Below are 13,943 nucleotides of genomic sequence, written 5' to 3'. Positions count from 1 at the left end.
GGGGCTTTTATCACAGCCTTAACACACGAGGTCTGTGCCCTATACCTGTGCATGCACAGCAAAGAGCTGCGACAGGAACCAAAGCCCCCCACTTCTCTGCTGCCTTGCAGCAACATCACACTAATGAATGTGGACAGCACGAGCTTTGTGATGCATCCACCTGGGTGAGCCAAAGCAAGGAGCAGCTTCCCATAAGAATCAAGAATCCATAGCAATATGGGAGCATCCATAGCAATATGGGAGCATCCATAGCAATATGGGAGCATCCATAGCAATATGGGAGCAGGAGACACAGCCCAAAGCCAGGCCCAAGGAACCCCAATGCCTTGCTTAGAAGGAAGCAGAGCCATGGGATCCATGAGCCCTTCCACAGCCAGCCCAGGGCAGTAGCAGCTGGCTTCAGTCCAGTCCAGTTCCTCAATCTGCTGGCCACGTGGCCATGAGCAAACACTTGCTCAGTGTATGAGAAGGGAGTGAATGCACACGGGGCTCCTCCAGCACACGTAGTGCTTTGGAGGTGTTGTACAGAGCTGAAGGGAGCACCAGCTGCAGCCACATGGGGGTTACCAGGCATGAAGGGCTCTGCTTCCCCATCCCACAGCCTCACCTCACCCTGAGCTGCCCTAAGATCCCCCAGCATCCAACATTTGGGCTTCCTTCCTCACGTTTATAGGATGATTTCAGGTCTACTTCCAAACTGCTATTTAAAGCAGTGCCAACAAACAGCAGCCCAGCTCCCTGCAACCCCCACAGCCCGGCATTCCAGTTCTACCAGTTCCCTCTGCCCCTCGTTGCTCCCATTTCCCTGAGAACCAGCAGCTCTGTGAGCCGTTCCATTGCACTCCACCTGCACAAGGAGAAGCATTTCCAAGCTGCAGCTCCCATCGATGACACAGACAGATGGGCGCAGGGGGCAGCTCTGCTCCAAGCACTGCCTTTGTGCTGCAGGGCCAAGGGTGCAGAGCAGAGCAGAGCACAGCCTGCCTGCACAACAGCTGTGCTGCCAAGGGACTGCAGCACCAACTGCAGCCACCAGAACTGCTCCAGCCCACTCACAGACCAACTAAACTCACAACCTGAATCTCAACATGCAATGGTGCACCAACGCTGCAGCAGCTGCTGTGCAGTCTCTGCCTTTCTTGCACTCCTGCTCCAGGAAGGAAGCAATCCTTTCCCAAAGGAAGCAATAGCCTGGAGAGTGGGCAATAAAGCACTCAAGCAAGGAGCCCACCTGGGGCAGGTCTGGCTCTCAGCACCATGCAAGCAGTGCCTGACTGCCCACCTTCCATCTGCCAGCACCACCAAGGCAGAAAAGCAATGCAGAAGGTGATCCCTGCCATGCCATCCCACCCCACAAAACCCAGCTGATCTGCCCAAGAGGCAGCAGGGCACTGAAGGAAGCTGCCTGCCAAGCAGCTGCAAATACTCTGCCCCAAAGGGCTGCTTTGAACACAACTGAACAGCAACTGCAATGCAGTGCAGCCCTTTCCAGCTGGTAATTGCTTCTGAAGGCAGAGCTTGTGGAGGACACCAAACTGAGGAGCCTTTGCTGTGACAGCGCTGCAGCAGCAGAGCTTTAGGAGAGCTCACACCTTCTCCAAAGCAACTGCAGGGCTGTTTGCTTGGCAGGGCAGCCACCCCGAGGTGCTAACGCTGCTCTCCAGCACCGATGTGGTGCTCTGAGGTCAGGCACACACTGTGCTCTGACAGGGTGTGAGAGCAAGAAGACAGGAGGCTGGAAAGGCACGGAGCTGCTGTGCTATCTCCGTCATGCAAATGAAACCCCTCGCTGCTGGCACTGAGATGGGAGGTTAGGATGGCTGCTGCAAAGTCACCTTGGGAGCACCAAAGAGGGATTGCAGTGAGGTGGGGGGTCGAAGCAGCTTTGCTGTGGCCAACAGAAGGCAAAGCCCACCAGGGTGAGCAGCAGGGAGCGCTGGAAGGACGCAGCACCATCCATCCATCCTTGTGTGATCACACAGCTCTGCTGTCCTACCTGGCAATGGGAAGGCAGGGAGCTCACACCCACGTGAGGAATCCTTCTCCTTAGATAAGCAGGGCAGTAAAACAAGCAAACAAGCCGTCACGCTCGTGCTGAGCTGCCACAATAAGCAGCAGCCCCTCTGTCTGCAGGAATACCTGATGTGTATCACACTGAGCCGTGTCATCACAGGCTTCGGATGCTGGAGGTGCAGCACTCCATCCTCCTGCTTTCCTGACCCGATGCACTCACATCACTCTCTCCCCATGGGTGGCCACGCATGGAGTTTGCCAATCCAGGCACCTCTCTCCATCACCAGAAAAGAAAACAGCCCAATATTGACCAGACAAGCAAAACAGGACAAGAACAGCAGCAAAACCCGCTGCTGGTGATGCTGGGTGTCAGGCTCAGTTAGCAGCTATGAGTCTCCCGTGTTGGTTCTCTATCAGCCTTCCTCCCTGCATGCTGAACAGGTAACCAAAAAGCAGATGGCCTCGAGCCACGGCTAATTGCTGAACTGCTGCAAAACAGCACAAGCCCAGACAGCCTGACAGCACTCATTGACAGCACCACCCCTGAGGTGGATGTTGCTCTGAGATGGTGCAGCTGAGCAGAGAAACGGCCTTTAACGATGCCCGCAATCTCCTCAGAGCCTTCTGGGGTCGGTTTTGGCTTTTCTTGGGGGAAGGTTGATAATGAAGGAGCTGTGTGGTCACAATGGGTTTGGAATACAAGGTTAAATCAATTAGGAAACCTACGACCTGGCTCAGCTGCACGGCGCAGCCTGGAGCAGGATGCTCTCAGGGCCAAATAGATGGAGCCCACAGCTGTGCCACTTCTCTCCTGCCTCTCATCAGAGATCTAAGGGACGACGACTCAGCTTCTCATTAGTTGTCCTCTAACAGCATCATACAAGCACCATCCAGGGGAACAACAGGCCAGCAGGAAATGACACCACGCAACAGATGGACTGCACTGAACATCCCAGCGACCTCACAAACACGCTCAGCCAACCCCTCCTTGCACTGATCACTGTTTGCTCCGGGTCCCTGCAGCACAAAGGCAGCTGGAAGCGCACGGCTCTGTCACTGTGCCACCAGCAGTGCTGCAGTGCATCAGCTCATGGTGACACATTGCCCATCACCAGCTCTGAACCGTGCAGCAGCTCCTGGCTGCTCTGCCATCAGCACACTGCGAGCACGGAGCTCACCTGCTTCCTGCCCTCCAACGGACTGGGAAAAGCAGACCTTGTTTCCAGGACACCCGTTTGGAACCTCTGCCAACCCCTAAGCACGGCTCTAACACAGCCGCCTCACCTTCACACAGCCAACACGTTCACAACGAGCCTCAATCCGGGGCCATCAGCCCTCCCGTTGTGAATTAAACACCATCAGGGATGGGAGGCTGAAGTTGGAGGGCTGATAAGTGGGGCAGCAGCAGCAGAGCAGCACCTTCACGTTATTAAGGCCCTCCTACATCCCTGCACGGCCACCTCGATGGGAACCAGCGTGTGACAGCAGCACCAGCACGGCTCCATCCCCGTCAATGCGAGGGGCGAATCCGGAGAGCAATAGGAGCTCAGGGCGATACAAAAGGCCGAACGGGCGGGAGGAGCCGGCGGACAAAGCGCGGCCCGAGAGCCGCTGTGAGGGGAGGAGGGGGACGGAGCGGGGGCCGGGCACGGCGCTCGGGCCCACCTCGCCGCCCCACAACCCCACACAGCCCCATAACCCCACTCAGCCCCACAGCCCCGCTCCTCGCCCGGCTCCCAGCTCACACCGCGCACTCCCGGCCCTCACCTGCTGCCCGCGGCCGCCGGCTGAGCTCCGCCGCTCCCCAGGGCCGGCCCCGACGGAAGCCGGGTGGCACGCAAAGCATACCGGGAGCTGTAGTCCACTTCCGGGTAAGACCACGCCCCCACCGGTTAAGCCACGCCCCCACCGGTTAGGCCACGCCCCGCTCCTACGTTAGGCCACGCCCCTCATTTGCGTTAGGTCACGCCCCCTCATGGATCACACCACGCCCCCTGCGTTAGGCCACGCCCCCTGTATGCATGAGGCCACGCCCCCCCCGCCCGGTTAGGTTCCGCCTTCAAGGCGATTTTAAGCCACGCCCCCCAAATAGGCCACGCCCCCTGGTGGTTGGGGTCAGGGGATGGGAGCCGGGGGTTGAATGGGGGCTTGTGAAGGGGCTGTGGGCTAAAGGGAGCTGCGGGTTGGGGTGAGGGTGGGCTGGGGGTGCTTGGGGGGGGCTGTGGGGTCCGGAGGGGTTTTGTGTCCCGGGGTTCAGCGGGTCCGCGCTGGGGATGGGGGCGCTGTCCGTGTCCAGCGAGTGTCGCTGCCGGCCCAGCAAAGCCCCGATCCTCGGGGAGCAGCGCAGCCCCCATGGCGACCCCCCCCCCCAACCCCCCCAACTGCCCACCGTTCCCTCACCCCCATCATCCCCATCATCCCCCTCCTTCAGGACCCCCATTCCTGTAATCCAATACGATCCCTCAATACAAACCCTAACCCCCCCCCCCCTTTGGGACCCCCATTGCTCCCCCCCATTGCTCCCCCCCATTGCTCCCCCACGTTACCCCAGCAACACGCAGCCCCCCCCCCACTCTCAGGGCTTCCCCTGCACCCACAGAGCTCGTGCAGCTGCTCGGTGCCCCCCCCAGCCCTTATCTGCAGCTCCCAGGGGCTGCTGGGTGCTGATAAGCACTGGGTGCTGCTGCACACTGACCCCCACCCCATAGCACAACATAGAGGGGGGGGGGGGGGAAGGTAAAAGAACAACACGAGCCATCCCATAATAATAAAAAAGAATGTATTCCTTTCCTCATATGAGGGCTGCAGTGAAGCCCCAGTGGGGGCTCCGGGCCCACGTAGGAGTCCAAACAACAACCAGAAATAAGTTAAAGTGGAGCTGGGACGCAGCAGGAACAAACTCAGGGTGGTGCTGCAGCAATTGGGGGGGGGGGCTTCCCCATGGCTCCCCCAGTGACCCGCACTGAGGGGAAAGGCACATGGGGGGGGGGGGGGGGGTGAGCATGGAGACCCCATATCCCAGCCCAGCAGCGCTCCAAGGGAACCCCCCCAGGCAGTGTGCTGTGCAATAAAGTGCAGCAGGGGATGGGGGGGGTCTTGGGGGTCCCTTGTGCTGCAGGGGGGTCACAGTTGCCCTCCTAACAGCCCCCAACACCCCCCCCTTTGCTTTGGAGTGATAAGCAGGGATAGAAGTGCTGCCCTTCTCTTGGCACTGAGCTCCACAGTTCCAAAGGGAGATGGCGGGGGAGGGCAGCAACCCCCCCTTGTCCTCAATAAAGGGACTTAATGGTTGAGAGCTGAGGGAGCACAGCTGCAGCACCAAGCATCCATGGGGGGGGGGGGGCTCGGGCTCAAGGCACTTCCAGTCCCCAATTGCAGGGGGGTGCAAAGGGGACACCAACAGCTCTGTGCCCTCTGCAGGAGGACAAACCTGAGGGTCAGGATGGGGCCGGGGGGGGGGAGGCACAGCAGCATCATTGCTAAGGTCACAACAGGGACAGGGGCTGAGCTCCACGAGGCTCCCCCCACACAAGGCACACGGCAGCCCCGCTTCCACCACCCCACAGAGGCACGTTGGGGGCACTCAGAGACCCCCCCCTTATCCCAGGATAAGAGGCACAGATACCCCATCTCATATCTCTACATCCATAAGGCAGGAGGCGACATCCCAACACAGTCCTCACAACGTCGGCTCCCCACGGCCCCCAGCATCCCCCACCCAGCAGGAGGAGGATTTGGGGGGGGGGGAGCAGGGGGCTGTCAGGTCATGTAGCGTGTGACGGCGCGCAGGGCGTACAGCAGGGCAGCCTGCAGCCGGGCCTCCAGCAGCAGCAGGTTGACATGGACCTATAGCAGGATAGTAGGGTCAGGGCATGGAGGAGGGGGGAAATGGAGGGGAAATGGAGGGGAAATGGAGGGGAAATGGAGGGGAAATGGAGGGGAAATGGAGGGGAAATGGAGGGGAAATGGAGGGGAAATGGAGGGGAAATGGAGGGGAAATGGAGGGGAAATGGAGGGGAAATGGAGGGGAAATGGAGGGGAAATGGAGGGGAAATGGAGGGGAAATGGAGGGGAAATGGAGGGGAAATGGAGGGGAAATGGAGGGGAAATGGAGGGGAAATGGAGGGGAAATGGAGGGGAAATGGAGGGGAAATGGAGGGGAAATGGAGGGGAAATGGAGGGGAAATGGAGGGGAAATGGAGGGGAAATGGAGGGGAAATGGAGGGGAAATGGAGGGGAAATGGAGGGGAAATGGAGGGGAAATGGAGGGGAAATGGAGGGGAAATGGAGGGGAAATGGAGGGGAAATGGAGGGGAAATGGAGGGGAAATGGAGGGGAAATGGAGGGGAAATGGAGGGGAAATGGAGGGGAAAAGGACCTTTTCTGAGTGCTTGAAGTGCCTCCAGAACTGCGCATACATCCTCTTGGTGGTCTTCTCCGGGTAGCAGGCCACTGTCTTGATGTACACCTTCAGGCTGCGCTCCAGCAGCTGGTTCACCTCTCCATAGTCATAGTCATCGTAGCTGGGGGGTGATGAAGCCAACACATCAGCCCTATGCCACGAGCCCTGCCCGTCGGGACACCCATATCCAGACCCTCATCCCTTCAGCTGAACCCAGGGGCTGCTGTAGGGGTTGGGGAGGCACAGCAGGGACCCACCGGATGCCGAAGACGCAATGCACGTAGTTCCAGATGGCGCGGCGCAGCATGGAGGTGTCGACCCCGCAGTGCATGGCGATGGTGTTGTAGGTCAGGTTATAAACCACCTGGAACTTCTCATCCAGCAGCTGCCCCACGTCGGGGTACAGCCGGTTGATGAGGGAGAAGCCGTGATCCTCCCACGTGTAATCCTACAAGGAGAAGGGGGTGGGGAAGATGCTCACCCCTCCATCCCCAACCTGCCCCAGCTACCGGCCCTGCTGCTTTGGCTGCAGCCCATTCCCAGCCCTCAGCCCCTATTGTCGGTGCTTGGGGGGAGCGGGACCCACCTGAGCACGGAAGGTGGGGGGTGCCTGCTCGCCGCGCCGCGTGAAGTCCTTGTAGCCAAACTCGGGGTCCTCCACGAAGCACAGCAAGCCGGACTGCAGGGCATGGTCTGTCACATCTGCAAGGCATGGCTGTGAGCACCGGGATGGGGCCGTCCCATGGCCCAGCAATGGGGACCACCGCCCCCTTTAGGGACACCAACACCCCCCCCCTTCTTACCCGATGGGGCCACCAACAAACTCTCTGTCTTCTCCATCTCGAAGCGCGTGGCCATCTCCTCCTGGGTGACGCCCTCCTCCTCCCTCTGGCTGTCCCGCAGCAGCTGCATCCTCTCCATCAGTGCCTCCACCTCACGCACAGCATCCCTGCCCTGCAGAAAGGGGGGGGAGCAGGCTCAGTGCTACTGGGGGGCTGCAAGCACTGTGTGTCCCCCCCCCCCGACCCCCATAAACCCCCATACAAGGGGCCTGCCCACGCTCCATCCCTTGGGTGTTATGGGGAGACCCCAGCAGGATGGCACCCCCCCCCTCTTACCCCTGAGCACCCTGTGCTGTCCTCGGCTGTGGGGCTGCTGTCGCTGTGGGGTGAGGGGGGTCTGCAGCCCTGCCCCCCATCCTGCCCTGCCTCGGGGTTGATGCCGCAGCCAAACACAAAGGAGGCAAGATAATGGTAATGGGTGAGCAGCACCAGCGCCTGCACCAGCTCCGCCAGCGACCAGCTGTGCTCCCCTGTCTTCAGCAGTGCCTGCAGGGGGGAGATAGGGGGACACAACCGGGGTCAGGCCCTGTGCCCCCCCCATACATCATGTGCTCCCAGCCACTTTCCTTCCCCATCCACCCACCCGACTTATGGCCCCCAAAGGGTTAAATCCAAGGAGCGATGTGGCCCCCAGGACCACCAACTCCCCCCTCCCCATTTCAACCACGACTGCATTTCGGGGTCTCCCACCTCAATGTGCTCCTTGGTGATGAGCCAGGGCCGGTGTGCCAGCAGCTTGTTGATCTCATTCAGGTTCCTGAGCTTCTGTGGGGCACAGTGCAGCCCCTGCAGCCACGCCGGGTTGCCCCCCGCCTGCAGGAACTCCCCCATGTGCAGCCCCACCAGGTAGGTGCACTGATGCCGGGCTGCAGCCTGTAGGGACACCTGGGATCAGCCCCAACCCCAATACGAGCCTTTGGAGAAGCCACACAGGGACCCCCCCCCAACCCACCCCCACCACCCAGAGGGGTTTCTCTTGGGGCAGCGCTCAGACAAGGGGGGCTCTGCATCCCAACATCAGCCCTCAGGCTGTAAAGGGCACCGGGTACCCCATAAGTGACCCCAAAGTGGCTCTTGGGGGACGGCATCAACCCACTCCGGGGGGTCCCACGCTCACCATGATGGCGATGTAGTGGCGTTTGTGGTAGGGGAGGGGTCCGTCCATGCGCAGCAGGAGATACTGAGTCTTCCAGAAGCTGCTCAGGTACTGGGGGTGCAGCCCCATCACCATCGTGATGTTGTCCACGCGACCAGCAGAGACGAAGGCTTCGATCAGCTGCCGCCGGCTGCTCTCAATGCCCTCCTGCAGGATCTGGACCCCACAGCTTCCATTTAGGGCCGCCTCCCCCAAAGGATGCTCCCCCCCGAGCCCCTCTCACCCAAAAGGATACTCTCCCAGCCCCCATATAGGGACACTTACCCCAAAAGATGCCCCTCCAGCCCCCATTTAAAGCCATCACCCCAACCCCCATATAGGGCCATTCACCCCAAAAGATGCCCCTCCAGCCCCCATTTAAAGCCCATCACCCCAACCCCCATATAGGGCCATTCACCCCAAAAGATGCCCCTCCAGCCCCCATTTAAAGCCCATCACCCCAACCCCCATATAGGGCCATTCACCCCAAAGGATGCCCCTCCAGCCCCTATTTAAGGCCGCTCACCCCAAAGGCTGTGCCCAGCCGCCCTCCTGCTGCCCGGAATGGGCACCTCCGACCGTGCCCACCGCCTGGCCCCCCATCCTCACGGGGTGAATTGGGATCAGGGGACCCCATGGCAGCCCCCCGCAGCCCGCTCAGCACCGGCTTGTTTATGCAGTGGGAAGGAGCCGACGCTCAGCACTAACCCCCCCCTGGTGACGGAAGCACAGCGCTATCTCTGCCCGAGGAGGAACCATCTGTGTCGGCACCCGGCGCTGCGATAGGGCTGCAGGGATCCCCGGCTTTGGGGTGGGAGGGAGCCACGGCCCCAGTCCTACACGGGGAAGCACCGTTTGGACAAGCAGAGACTCCCTACCCCAGCATCCCACCCCCCTTCCAGCCGGGTACCACCGCTAAGAGCCCCCACCCCTATTAGCTCCGTATCCCCTCCACGCACGGGGGTCGCAGCGGTGGCCCCCTCTTTTCTTACCTCCTCCACAGGGATGAAGGCGCTGGGCCCCCTCCCCAGCTGTGGGGGCACCGGGATCCTTCTGTCCTATAGGGAGAAAAGAGCAGCGGTGTCAGCGCCGGGATGGGGCTGACGTGGGGCTGTTACCGGATGGTGACTCAGGGCCGTGGGATGAGACGAGCCGGACGGACCCCCCCCCCATCCCCGCCCCCTCCCCAGCCGGAGCCATCGGCGGCGGGTGTTGCATCAGGATGATGAAATCACAGCCGGGTGTTGCTGGGAGGTGACAGCGGGACGGGAAGAGCCCCAACCTGCACGGCTGTGCAACCACAGCCCTCCCTGCAGTGCTGGAACACAGGGATGCAGCAGAGCCTGAACCCCCCCCCCAACACCCCCATCCTATTATTGCACCGGTGGGAGACACGCACAGCACTGCTGCTGCATTGGGGGGAGCACCCTGACCCCAGCAATAGGGACAGGCTGCGCTTCACCACCTCCTGCAACCAGAGGATGCAATGGGACACCTCGCACAGCACACATCCACACCTCGTGGGGATGGGAAGGGTGGGATTCAACCCATGCAGAGACCCCACAGCCCTGGGTGGGATCCCTGCAACACCACCCCAAAAAGCACAGCTGTGTCCTTCAGCCCATTGACACAAAGCTCCCCCCCCCCAGCAGCACATTCACCTGTAGGATGTGGGACATGGCACAGCAGGACAGCACGTGTGTCCCCCAGCAGCATCAGCACCCAGACCCAGCACTGCTCTGCCAGCTGAGCCCACAGCACTGCAGCAGGACGGGGGGGGGACGGCACCCATCCCAAATAGGACGATGGGATTAAGGGGGGGGTGACACGGGGCAGCCAGGTGGCAGCTGTCAGTGCGGCCACGCGCTCCCAGCGTGATGGGCAGTGAGTCACCACGGGCAGCACAGCCCTATGGGCACCCCAACCCCATGGGCACCCTATGGGCACCCCAACCCTATGGGCACCCAACCCCATGGGCACCCAACCCTATGGGCACCCCAACCCCATGGGCACCCTATGGGCACCCTATGGGCACCCCAACCCCATGGGCACCCTATGGGCACCCCATGGGCACCCCAACCCCATGGGCACCCCAACCCCATGGGCACCCTATGGGCACCCTATGGGCACGGCCCCGAGAGCATGGAGAGCTCCTGCCCTGAGTCACGGCGGAAGCAGCAGTGTGGGGTGACAGCAGGGTGAGTGACAGCAGGGTGACAGCAGGGCCAGGCTCGTGCCGTGGGTGCTGAGCTCTGATTCACAGCAGCCAAACCAGGCTCAGCTCAAAGCAACAGAGAAGCCCCCATAACACAAAGCTGCAGCCCCTGAAAGCAGCCGGGACTGAGCGCAGCCCTGTGACAGCTCAGGGTGACCTTTGGAGGTGGCGTTTTATTCATTGCTGTCATGTTTTGCTGTGGGAAGCAATGCTGCTCTTAACCCACACCGTGCTGCTGTGGGGCTCAGTCTGCAGGTGGGGAAACTGAGGCACAGTGGGGATGCACTGAGCCCAAAGCACATGGCCGGGCTGTAAGGGGGACGGGGGGGGCTCAGCCTCAAATAGAGAGCTTGGGGAAGGAGTTAATGCCTGCAGAGCAGTGCCAAGCTCTGCCCCGTGCTGCTGCCAGGGCTCGGTCAGGTGTTGGAAAATCACTCCCGATAAGGAGAGCTGAAACAAATGCCCTGCAAAGACCCTCTGAAAACCATCCCACAGCTCCGGGATGGGGGCTCAGCTCAGCCCCATTGATTGCTGCCCCCACATACAAACAGAGGGGACTCCCAGATGTGGGGGAGATGCAGCAGGAGGGCTCTGCGGGGCTGTGTGGGCACCCCAGGACTCCCTCAGCTCTGTGGGACCATCCCCAGCCCTTTGAGCTGCCCCAGGCCTCACATGGGACCTGGAGGGCTGCTGCCCTACAACTGTATGGCCGCCCAGACCTGCCGGGATGGGGACTGAGCTGTGGGGGGACTCAGCTCAGAGTCACATCAGGCAAAGCAGCCCGACCTCAGCACCCCGCGGGGTGGGATGCAGCCCCGGGCAGCACACGGACATCCCACCGCCGCCATCCCAGCCTCAGTTTCCCCTCCAGCCCCCCCCAAACAAACCCCAAACCAGGGGGTCCGAAGGGCGCTGCGGACCCCACGCAGCCACCCACCATCCCCTATAGGTGCGGACCGCCCCGTTCGTCACAGCGGGCGCTTCCCATACAACCGACCCCTCGGCCCAACGACCCCCAGAGACACACCGGGAGGAGCCCAAACCCCAAACCCTAAAGCCCCGCACGACCCCACGGTGCCCCCCTCCTACCTCCTCGCCCTGCAAAGCCCCGCATCCCAAACGCTCCTCCAGCCCCGAAGGGCAGCATTGAGAGCCGGCCACCAGCATGGCACCGCGATGGGGGCAGAGTGAGGGCGGCTATAGGGCGCTCATAGCCACAACAGCGCGATCCGGGGCCGCTTTTGGGACCGCAGCGCTTTTTAGGGCCGTACCGCTCCTTTCTATAGGGCCGCCGGAGCTCCCTTTCATAGAGGGTGTGAATGGCGCAGGCCACGCCCCCTCCCGTCGTCTCCACCAATGATATCGAGGGGGCGTGAACGACGCCCGCCCGCCAGCCAATCAGCGATGAGCTTCGCGGGGCATGCTGAGAGTTGTAGTTAGTTTCGCTCCTCTCGCAGCCCCCCCCCAAATCCCACAGCTGATAATGGGGGGCTGCAACAGAGAACGGGACCGGCCGAAATAACAGCAAAGCCCTTCAAAAACGGCATAAGAAATCACGAAATCACGGCACTAACAGCCCCCCCCAGCAGCCCTGCTCACAACCTGCTGCTCCTTGACGGCTCCAACACGGCAAAGTCCAGCCAGCAGCTCCGGCTGCACAAACAGCTCCGGCTTTGCCTGGTAACAAACCCACCCCCCCCCCCTTCCTCCTCCTCCTCCTCCTCCTCCTCCCGCTGCCAATTAGCGGCGATGCAGCCCGGCTCGTTGGCGACCTGCCGGCCTCGGGAGGGGTGAGATGCTCCTTTATTATCACGGAGCATTGGGGGGCTGCAAAGAGCTGGTTGGGGCTGTGGAGTTTGGGGGTGGGAATCCGTCAGTGCAAAGGGGGGATTTAGGGACCAAAATGGGACCCGGTTCAGCTCTGCTGGGTGCAGCAGCAACAGCTCGTTGAGCAGCTGGGGGCTGGGATGCGGCGTCATTAACGGGCTGAGCAATTAGGGGCTGTGCAGGGCTGGATGCAGCCCAGGGCACTCCTGATCCCCACCCCATTGATGGAGCTGTGGGGTGCCCAAAGTTCCCTTTCCTCTCCCCCAGCACTGAGCAGCTGGGATCCCAGCCCTCCCCAATTGAGCCCCCTCCATCCCCAGCCCTAAACCTGCCGGATGGAAGCAAGGAAGGGAACACACAGAGAGAGGCTGCAGCCCTGGGTGACCCCATGCTGGGAGTGTTTGGGTTTGCCCCATGTGGCGGAAGGGGGGGTTCCTCTTCTTCCCCCTCCCCAAAGCCCTGGGCATGGGCTGGAGCGCATTGGGCACACAGCAGGCAGGGCTCAGCTGTGCTGCCAAGCAGTTAAGCTGAAAATCCCCCCTCTAAGGGCCACGAGGGCTGCAGCAGGAGGCAGCTCCCCCAGCGCTGGGCCGTGCTGTGTGCTGTTGGTGCTGTGCCGTGTGCTGTTGGTGCTGTGCACTCACTCAGCAATAAGGAGCCGCACATCGTTCCCCATCTGCTCTGCAGCTCCGGGTCAGGCGAACCCGGCCTTCCCTGCAACCTCAGCACTTTTCCTGCTCTGTTTGTGCTTCTCCTTCCCACGCAGCAGCCGGTGTGGGCTGGCAGCAGCTTCACCCCCTTAAGAGCAGCCTGGCAAAGCAAGCTGCCCTGTGGGTATATCTGCCCTGTGGGTATCTCTGCCCATGGGGGCTCCTTCCCCAGGACCCCAGACAACACGCAGGGCTCCCTCACTGCCCACCCCACGAGCTGCTGTGGAGCACCCAGGCAGGGTTTGATCCTGCTTTCTCATTAAAGCACCTGAGAGCAAACAGGGGGTGGGCTGAGCTGCTGCCCTCCGGGACCCCAAGGATGGGGAGGGCAGAAATGGGGCTGTTTGAGGAGCAGGGGAGCAGCGCAGGAGCACAGAGGGGACCTCAACCAAAACACAGTGCTCAGCCCTGCAGCAGCACAAGGATTAACACGGGGAGCCTTTGGACTCGTGCAGCTTCCTTTGGGAGGAGGCAAAGGGCAGTGAGTTGCCTCCCTGGGTCAGGAGCAACCCAACTTGCTGATGCTTTAAAGGTGCTTTAAGACACAAACCTGCTGCCCCCAGGACATGCCACAAAAGCCAACGCTCCCAGCAATTAGACAAGGAGCGTGTTTGGGGTTAATTACTGGCTGGGGAAGGCAGTTCACTTCTGCAGCGGGTTGACTTCTGCTGCAGGTACGTGTTGTCAGGCTGCACAACTGTTTATTCATTCCCGAATACGAGCTGCAGATCCTCGCCGAGGGGCCTGCAAGGTTGCCAAGGTTGGTTTGCTGCAAGCAACTACTTGAAAAGCAAACAAA

General features: G+C 61.1%; 2 protein-coding genes across 6 annotated transcripts in view; both read right to left on the bottom strand.

The window, feature by feature from the left end:
• PHACTR4 (phosphatase and actin regulator 4) overlaps positions 1–3,915 on the bottom strand; it is a 36,226-nt gene extending 32,311 nt beyond the window's left edge. For 3 of the 4 annotated variants that reach the window (XM_072355246.1, XM_072355247.1, XM_072355248.1), the window contains exon 1: positions 3,781–3,915. The gene's annotated coding sequence lies outside the window, so the exon portion shown is untranslated. The remainder of the gene's footprint in view (positions 1–3,780) is intronic. The other variant, XM_072355241.1, reaches the window with a different exon arrangement.
• An 856-nt stretch (positions 3,916–4,771) lies between these two features.
• On the bottom strand, positions 4,772–11,938 carry SESN2 (sestrin 2). Of its 2 annotated transcripts, XM_072355342.1 has the most exons (10): positions 11,697–11,938; positions 9,385–9,450; positions 8,375–8,569; positions 7,948–8,130; positions 7,534–7,743; positions 7,219–7,369; positions 7,002–7,117; positions 6,673–6,863; positions 6,392–6,536; positions 4,772–5,859 (listed from the first exon to the last, which is right to left on the bottom strand). In XM_072355342.1, exons 1-10 carry the CDS (start codon positions 11,772–11,774, stop codon positions 5,773–5,775), a joined length of 1,422 nt encoding a protein of 473 aa, XP_072211443.1. In that variant the 5' UTR covers positions 11,775–11,938; the 3' UTR covers positions 4,772–5,772. The 2 variants fall into 2 exon arrangements, with proteins under 2 accessions (XP_072211443.1, XP_072211444.1); XM_072355343.1 differs by lacking the exons at positions 9,385–9,450; positions 11,697–11,938 and adding an exon at positions 8,919–9,103.
• Positions 11,939–13,943: the final 2,005 nt, after the last annotated feature.

The sequence above is a fragment of the Excalfactoria chinensis genome, chromosome 22 (assembly GCF_039878825.1).
Source record: "Excalfactoria chinensis isolate bCotChi1 chromosome 22, bCotChi1.hap2, whole genome shotgun sequence".
Classification (NCBI taxonomy): domain Eukaryota; kingdom Metazoa; phylum Chordata; class Aves; order Galliformes; family Phasianidae; genus Excalfactoria; species Excalfactoria chinensis.
The sequence above is the reverse complement of the archived record's forward strand: the minus strand, read 5'-3'. Positions and strand labels throughout refer to the sequence as shown.

Coding starts and splice junctions, on each gene's coding strand:
- SESN2 (XM_072355342.1), bottom strand. CDS start 11,774: ATGCTGGTGGCCGGCTCTCAATGCTGCCCTTCGGGGCTGGAGGAGCGT. Junction 8,131..8,374: donor GCCACTACATCGCCATCATG/GTGAGCGTGGGA, acceptor GTGTCCCTACAG/GCTGCAGCCCGGCATCAGTG. Junction 7,118..7,218: donor TTTGTTGGTGGCCCCATCGG/GTAAGAAGGGGG, acceptor CATGCCTTGCAG/ATGTGACAGACCATGCCCTG.